We start from the raw sequence: 8359 nt of genomic DNA, 5'->3' as shown, positions 1-8359 counted from the left end.
TGATTAATCCCGTATTTCTTTTTTGCCTCAAAAAATGACTGCTTTGACGTTTTAATGTCATACCTTAGCTGTCGTAATTGCACTTTACTCCCGCAATTTCTGTTGACCGAAACATTCATGCGGCCTTCGGTAGATACTTGTCCGATGCACAAGCGTTTTCTGATATGTCTCGGTCTATTAGTGTGGCAGTCTCTGGTGATGTCTTTATTGCCGATTAAGCATCGTAAATGCAACCCGGGTTGGTCTGTCTCATGGAGCCAATTTAGCTTGGTTCCACAGCTCCAAAAGCTTTCGGTGACGGGTCACCAAGGTGCCGATGCACCATGTTTAGGAGGGCCCCCTAATTTTGGTACAAATAGTGAATTACGTGTGGGTATATATCGGTGTGTCAGGGACACCTTGTGGTGATATCCGATTCGAGTGATAAGGAAATTTACTACTACACTAGATCACTTCATGCACCCACGGTTTGGTGGTCAGCTGAAGACACCCTTGGTAAATTGTTTATTTACTAACTCGATGCACTTCCATGTAAGTGGGTACAACGCTATTGTAGGCAGAAAAGTTGCGTTTTAAGTAGAGAAGTGTCAGAACTAGTAACTGGGATGAGGCCCATTTTTAGGCAACGCAGGATTTCTCTTACAACAAACAAGCTCAAAACTTATCCTTAAGAGGAATCTGTACCCTACTATAGCGTAGAAGAGGGGAGAGGAAAAAGTCATTGTCTCACATCCTCCCATGATGATACCTCGCAACATTCAAGATGGTTGCCATCTCGTCTTAACGTAGTCCTCAGACAATCACACGATCCCTTATATGAGGTAGAGAAGGCAGTAGTGAAATAAAAGTGACGTAGAAAAGGGAAGCCCGTTAGCTCTAGGTTTTTCCCGGCTATGGACGAGTAGAATTCCCATCTGGCTAATGATTTAGTAGATCAAATACCCATGAAATTTACGCTTATCCCTTTTGAAGCTTCCGACAGGGTAAACTCGGTACAGCCAGTGTGTTCCCCTCCTCCCTCCCTCCCAGTTGTCTGTCCAAATGAAGGAAATAACGAAAACATCAAAAATGGCCAATACTTGGGAACCCATGTCAGAACAGGAACCGGGAGCACCTTGTCTTGACCTAGTGTCACAAATATGGAACAAATGGGTGGACGATGATATCCAGAGGCATATTGGGCAAATTTTTTCCGAAGAATCTCAACAGAGTGAGGCGGAGTGACAGAATCAACCACTTAGTGACCTCAGTCGGAAAAATTAACCAAAATTTCCCCTTTTTTTCTCCCATATTTAAGTTTTTGAAGGAGACTTGAGGAGGCGGGTGGAGGGAGCGCTTTCCCCTAAAAAGGGGGTCACATATTAAGTCATAACCCAGGCATATCCACCCGTAATTCTCGCTGTTGATGCAGCACTCAGGCAAGCACCTGTTTCACCGGAACAAAGAATGTTTCTTCTGCTACGCTTAGGAAGTAAATTGGTCCAGCTTTTCTTTCTCCTTTTTACCTACTGTTAATGCATTCGGGGGGGGGGGAGGAATTGGTCTGGAAGTGCCTCGGAAGGCTAGGCGAATGATGCAGTCATTTGTGGGGTTATTTGCCTCCATCTCACACTAGGCTTGGCTCGGTATTTACTCAAAATCTTAGCAGGCAATTGGACACAGTTGGTGAATGGGACCATGCCTTCGTTTCCTTCTGGCGCAGGTCTCCTTGCATCGGTGCACCCTCTTTACTGCAACCTTTAAAGCTATTCGTAAAATTAAACAACTTTTTAATTTGATGTTTAAGCTATCTAATGGCGGTCTATGCAGTTCCCAAAATGTAGAACTAATCAACATATTTTCTACCTTACCTCGATTTCCTACTGTTCATTCACCTTCCCATGCGATCATGTAATTATTGAATGGTGGTTATCATCTGCCTCCTAGAGAACTGTCCTCCAAAGAAAATGGGGATCTGGGGAGAGGCCATTACGATGCACGGGAGTCTTGCGTTTTCTTGTATCACCAACCCTGTCTGTATCTGAAGTGGTCAAAGTAGTTGTCCTGCAACCTTCGAGTAGTCGAGTTCTCATTTGAATGTCACTTGTAAGTGCGGTTTGCCCTTCGGGGTGTGAACAGAGTAGTGTAGGGTCCACCACAGGCAGAGAGAAGAAAATGAGTCTTTTATGGATGGGTGATGAAGTTGCTCCTGCCCCAGTTATGTGAAGTGCGTGGTTAGTGGATCATTTGGCAATAAACGTAATCAAACATGTAGCCAGCCATGTAGTAAAATAACAAGGCCATTTCTCACCACACGCCCACTTAGGCAAACAAATAATCTACAATCCACGGCGAGCTTTTAGTTTTTTTATGCCACATGTAAAAGCACCACGGCTTTTACCTACCCCGCTCTGAGTTATCGCCATACTACCACAGAAGGTACGTTTATTACCGCTGTCCAAGTCAGTGGGAGGCTTAGGGTATGGATGGTTGTGCGAACGAGGAGACTGAAGCACCCTTTGACATTTAGGTCAAACACACGTGTGGGCTGATGTGGCTAGAGCTTCGTATCCTCAATGATTGATGGAGTGATTGGTCTGCGGGTCGTCCTTGGTTCTCGACACCGAGTACCCCTCTCTACCCGCCACCACTCCAATTTTCTTTAGTCTCGAGAAGGCCTGTTGTAATGGACATTTAAAAAAGCGCCGTAAGTTTCCATTTAATGAAACAAACCCACCTCTGGTGAAAATTCCTTAATAGGTATTTTTTTTCATTCAAAAATGCAAAATTTCAAAGTCTAAAATGGGATGGTATGAATCAGCATTCGGAGACACTGAGAGAAGGTGACAGCTTTCACGACTTAATCACCACTTCCGTCACTTTTCTTTCGCCTTCCTCTCCACCCCTCTGCCGATGTCTCTCCCTCCCCCTCTGCCTCCGGGTAGCTTTCACTCTCTCTTGCGTTCTTCTGTCCAAATTTCAATTCGTGCCAGAACTCCATCGATGACTCGGCAACACTCGAATACATCGGTACATTCTTCCTATAAATTCAAGTCGTCAGAATGTCATTCTCAAGTGCGTCCGCTGCCATGCTCTCAGAAATAAGTGATTACCACAACACAGGAATTTCATCTTTCCTAATGTTACACCTACTGTTAGGCTCGCCACGTATATGCGACGCTGGTAATGGACGTGTTAAGTCCAAAGGTTTGTAGGAGATTCTGCGAAAAGGCAACTGTTGATTGGCTTTTAAGTGACAAAGAAGTCGTAAACCAGATTGATTGGTTATTTAGTCAAAAGCTATTAGAAGGATCAAATGAATTCTGTGCTGCCTTTGGACGTAACGATTGGAGTAAATCCAAAAATTGGATCTAGTCTGCCTGCGGGAAGGTGTTTTGAGGACTCATTGGAAGTCAGAACACTTTTTCCGCTTTTTTTGATTCCTTCCAAGTGGTTGTCACATATTGGACTGCCAGGAGGAGCAGATGCCTATCCGTGTCCTCCATTCCTCTGTTAGTTCATAAATGGCTTGTTATGAGGGATCAACATGAAGAGCAATGGGTATCTGATGAGACGACCTAGCGGCCGAATTAAACTACACTTGTCTATTAGCTGTGAAGCCAGATTTGGCTAGAAAGGCAATGCAGGAGAGGCGCATTCTTCCAACCTTTGGCTGGATTACATAGTCTACAGAAGACCTAAAAGGCCAGAATAAATGACTGGTGAACTGTGCTCCGTTTTTACCTTAGAAAGCCAAAACGTCAAGCAAAACAATTTCTATTGTTCTAATCCTCATATATTTTGGTTGTTTGAGGAAAAAATTTTAAGATTGCAACCCACAGAGAAGGATAAAGAGGAATCATCACCCCAATAAAACGCAACGCTGTTGTGGCTGCACTGGGTGCAGAACTAAGTGGTGGTGGGTGTCATTACATGTTAATAGCCCACACATATGTCGGCTGGGGTAAGTCTAGCCCAAAACCATTCATCGACGTTGATGCCGGTAGCGAGGGTTGGCAGTGAGTGGGTGCCTGCAGCAGCATGTGATGATTGACGACGCGTCCTGTCAAGCCAGCCAAACCCAACCATCGCTACTCGTAGCCACAAGAAATGTCTGGAAGTGAGTTACTATCGCAGTGATAATCTGTTTTTAGACACATTGGTCCTCTTTGTTTAAATTTAGCCAGAAGGGTGAGCTGCTTGATCGACACATGCTGCCGAGTCTGTCGGTGAAGGCACCGAGTACAGTCATTCGCGGACGTCTCCAAGCTCGAAAAGTTTTGTCCACCCTAAGTGCAAAGCCAGCTTTCCACTGTTCCGGAAAGGTAATTGCCTCCTACCTACGGATTGTGAGTGGAAATAGGCTCGAACTTGACTTCAACCGCCAATTTAAAGTTCCCAAATTGTGTCCACCCCTAGCACAGCCAAACACGCACGAAGTGTCTGATGTACTTAACTTTAACGACCTCAGTCCATCATTCACCCACCACGAGTTCTTAGACCAAAGTTGAATCGGTAGCTTCTCCATTGAGCGTGGCGTGAATTGCCGTCATAAAGTCGAGTGAAAGATACCTATCTGGACAGCCTTCTACGACGTACACACGCACACTAGTGAATCATCACTACGGCAGAATTAGGTAAGTAGGTTGGTACGTGGTGATAACACACTGACTCAGCCAAAGTGGACTCACACGTCTCCACAACTCATGGATTTATTCAGCTCACATCGCTAGATACGAGCATATTTGGTCCCTCAACAGATTCATTTGACAACTTTTCAACTCCGAGCAGGCATTGCAAACCCTTAAAGCACTCAATGGATTCGCTTTTCACCGCAAAGTTATCGGCAAGCTGATTGCCTGTCATGCTGATGTCACAGCAAATATCTAGCTCTTTTATCCTTACAAGTGCCTTGAGGTCTCAGCTACCCCCTCGAACAGTTTTTTTTTCAGGTCATCAGCCTGAAAATATCGTCCCAATCTGAAGTAACTAAGGTAAAATGTGATTTCCTTATAACGTAGCCTCCTGACTTGGACCCTAGAAACAGCGGTTATGAATCCCGAAGGCATTTTAATTATGAATTTTTTAGGAGGACCGCAAAGTCTGGAATTCTGGCTGCACATAGGGCAGGAAAAAGAATTTCCTTGTCGCTGGTGTGGAGGTAAAAGTTGTAGCTACACACGGTCAAGCGGATCGACTTGGGACGAGCCAAAGTCGGCCACGATACAGGGCAAGAACGATTACCAGGCATGTAGAACTCCCAACTCATCGGTAGTGCGTTTCACCTCATAGATTTGGTTTGAAGATACAAATGTCATGCCCCCTGTTAAGCAATTGAACAGATAATGGATTTTCAAGCTGTTGGGAGTCAACCAACTCCCTTTATATGTCACTCACTTTCTGATTGTCTGCTCCACTTCACGTATGACCATGTGTGCCAAGTGGCAACGCCTCTACAAGGTGGTAATCACTATGAGTCTGACAAAGTGTTATCAGGGGCATACAGAGGAGGAGGTGAAGCAGAGTCGTCCCCTCTCAACTTAACTCGAGTTCAGTGATAAACTGTCTTGAAAGGCAGAGAACGGGACCTTCTTTTCTGTGATTACTTGATCACTCCTGAATGTTTTCGAAGCACATAAATATTCGTCCACCTCTGGAAAATTCCCTCCTGCTGCTGCATTATGTCCTTTCTAGAGCTGATTTCGTGTGTCGACTCAATCAGGCTCACATTTCCTCGGCTTTGCCTCTTGGTTGTCTGTCTCACCTTCAACTCATTGGCATTTATATGCTCTCTAGCCCTCTACCAGAGTCTTGATGACGACTTTTTCACCAACCATTCTGAGCCGTTTAATTTAGGTGTAGAAAGGAAAGATGAAGGTTTTTCCGAGTTCCACAACTAAAATTAAGGGGTTTCTTTTTTCCTTCTGTAAGTAGAAATCTTTCTGGTGGTATTGACGAAAGCGACCCCATTCTTTGTATTGGTCGGAGCATTTCGAAGATAAGCTGTCATTTATGCGCGCATATAAGTTAACTCTGAGAACTCCATTGGAGAGATAGTAAAGTTTGCATCCTGGTCAAAATTACATGATCGCATCTATCACTCTGTCATGAAATTATGCGCATGTTTACAGATACATGTTAGTCCGTCCTCCCTGAAACCATACAGTGGTTCCCCAGGCTTTTGACGATGTGGGCTTTCCAGTCTCCACAGCCTCTCAGCCATCCTTTGCACCAAAGATGGACCATTTAAAGGCTATTCGATATGTTCGGTATACGGCAGAGATTTGATAGCCTGTGTGATTAAGTATCCATCAAAACAAACATTACTTTACCATTTATGTGAATGAAAGTACTTCTTTTTGTCTCCAAAAGGAAAAAACAAAGTGACGCCAAATTTGTTTTATTAACTGATCACTTTTATTGAAGACTTGAGGCTCCTAGGCTATCCCACAGATTAATACTGCCTGAACATCTACTCATTAATGAGAGGAATGGGTGGTGTCTCCTCCAGCACCGCTGGCACTGCTACAGAAGTAGCAGTCACACCAGCAGCTGGTCAAATGGTCATGCCATAGGTAAGAGGGAGGAGGGGGTGAGGGGGCGGGGGTGTGTGCGGTTTCGGTTACCCCTGTCACCCTGACAAGGCACTCACCCTTGATGTGTCCGCCCTTACCATGTAATGTGAATCCCGCACAGTTGTTCACCGCTGCCATGACTCATTTCTCCGCAATGAACGGTAAACGCCAACTGTCTGTGACACAAATTCGGTTGCGTAAATATTGCAGGCCCACTTGGGACTGTGATAAATGCCTCCCGTCACCGCATAATATCAGTTCGCTAGCTGAATGTACAGAATTTATCAGAAAGCCTTAAATTAGCTATTCATTGTTGCCTTAAAATAGAGGCATCAAAGCACCCCGTCTAACTGCCGTGAGATCAAAGTCACCCACAGAAGAAGAAAAAGGTGAGAAAGAAAGGCATTGTCACCGTCACTACCTTCATGAGGCATAACAGACATGCTGGAAGTCCACTTCACGTGGGAGCTCTCTACCACTCACACGAATTTATGCGTTTTGGGCCAAGTTATCGCATCTTTTGGATCAGATGGCGGACAAAGTCAAAAACTCATTCACTGGTGCACATGATTCAGTACGATGCAGATGAAACCCTTCCTGCCTTTTGTTGCCGCTGGCTGAAAGGGGACTTGGGTATTTACAGGTCCCTATCTAAAATACCTGCTCAGATTTTGCAACTTCACAGTGAAGTCATTAATGCCGGGGAATGGCTTCACCATGGGGAAGTGGGAGAGGGGGACAAAGTAGTCAAGTGAATGGCCAGGTTGGTGAGTTACTTAACGCAAAACACCTCCCATTTACTACTTATATTTGCAGTAGCAAGTAGCATGTACTAAACACGGAAATTATCCTCTAAACCACCGTTTCAAGGGTAATCTGTTATCCCACACTAATTTAAAAAAATGAATTTAGGCATTTGCGTGGGTATGTGCGGTAGGTTGGGTCTCATCAACTCGCAGCCGTACTTACATCCGCCACCACCGTTGCGGTGACTCGTCTTTTTTACCCTCTCTTTCTCCCTTCCTGTCATTTGTCGTGAGTAGCACGAAATTTCCCGCTCCGTAGCGATCACTACGTTGCCGCTGCTTTGCCAACAAAACTAACCCCAATTCTGAACTGTTAAAACGAGTAAAATTTCATTAAATTTATCCCAAAGGGTCATCTTACAGGGCTTGAAATCCTTTTTATTTCCCTTCCAAATTGAACAATTTTTTTGGAAAAAGCAATGAGATAATGTCCCAAAACAGGTGACCGTTGCCCCCAGTTTTGGTCTCCTGGATCTAGTAGGTGGACTGGAAAAAGACACTTCGTGTCGTGGTAGTGTGAGATCTTTCAAGTATTCAAAGTTCTGTGAAAGCTGGGAGTTTGGCTCCCTCTCCACTTTGAGGATCGAAAGGATCGGCTCAGTCACGGAGTTTGAATAGTCAAACTGCTTGTCATCTAGGTGGTGTATTCAAACAAGCAGGTATTGTCAAAAGAGGCAGAGCCAACTGTATTCTAAAGGACAGAACATTTGGATCGTGCTGACCCTCTGTCGCACCCAATCGACTAAAGAAGTCGTGATAGCGTTTTGTACTGAGGATACCACCACGCATCACCTCATTTATGCTGGTTGGGCCCTCCCAATGCCCGTCTCTGAACCTCAAGAGGCAACAAGGTCCGACAAGACAATGCACCCCTTTAGGACTACATGGCCCCTTTGCTTTCCTACTCATCAACGACCTCAAACCAAATATTTCACACACTCTGTATCGCCGAACAATCTTGTTCACTGACTACGCATGGAAGAAAGTATCACCGATTTT

General features: G+C 44.8%; 1 protein-coding gene across 1 annotated transcript; it reads left to right on the top strand. All coding sequences in view use genetic code 11, as the record gives it.

Moving 5' to 3' along the window:
- Positions 1 to 3165: 3165 nt before the first annotated feature.
- On the top strand, positions 3166 to 3853 carry EGR_08503 (hypothetical protein; the record flags this gene model as incomplete). Its single annotated transcript, XM_024497752.1, has 2 exons — positions 3166 to 3319; positions 3729 to 3853. 2 exons carry the CDS (start codon positions 3166 to 3168, stop codon positions 3851 to 3853), a joined length of 279 nt encoding a protein of 92 aa, XP_024347838.1.
- Positions 3854 to 8359: the final 4506 nt, after the last annotated feature.

Source organism: Echinococcus granulosus (genome assembly GCF_000524195.1).
Source record: "Echinococcus granulosus chromosome Unknown EG_S00108, whole genome shotgun sequence".
Taxonomy (NCBI): domain Eukaryota; kingdom Metazoa; phylum Platyhelminthes; class Cestoda; order Cyclophyllidea; family Taeniidae; genus Echinococcus; species Echinococcus granulosus.
This window is presented reverse-complemented; position numbering and strand designations above follow the sequence as displayed.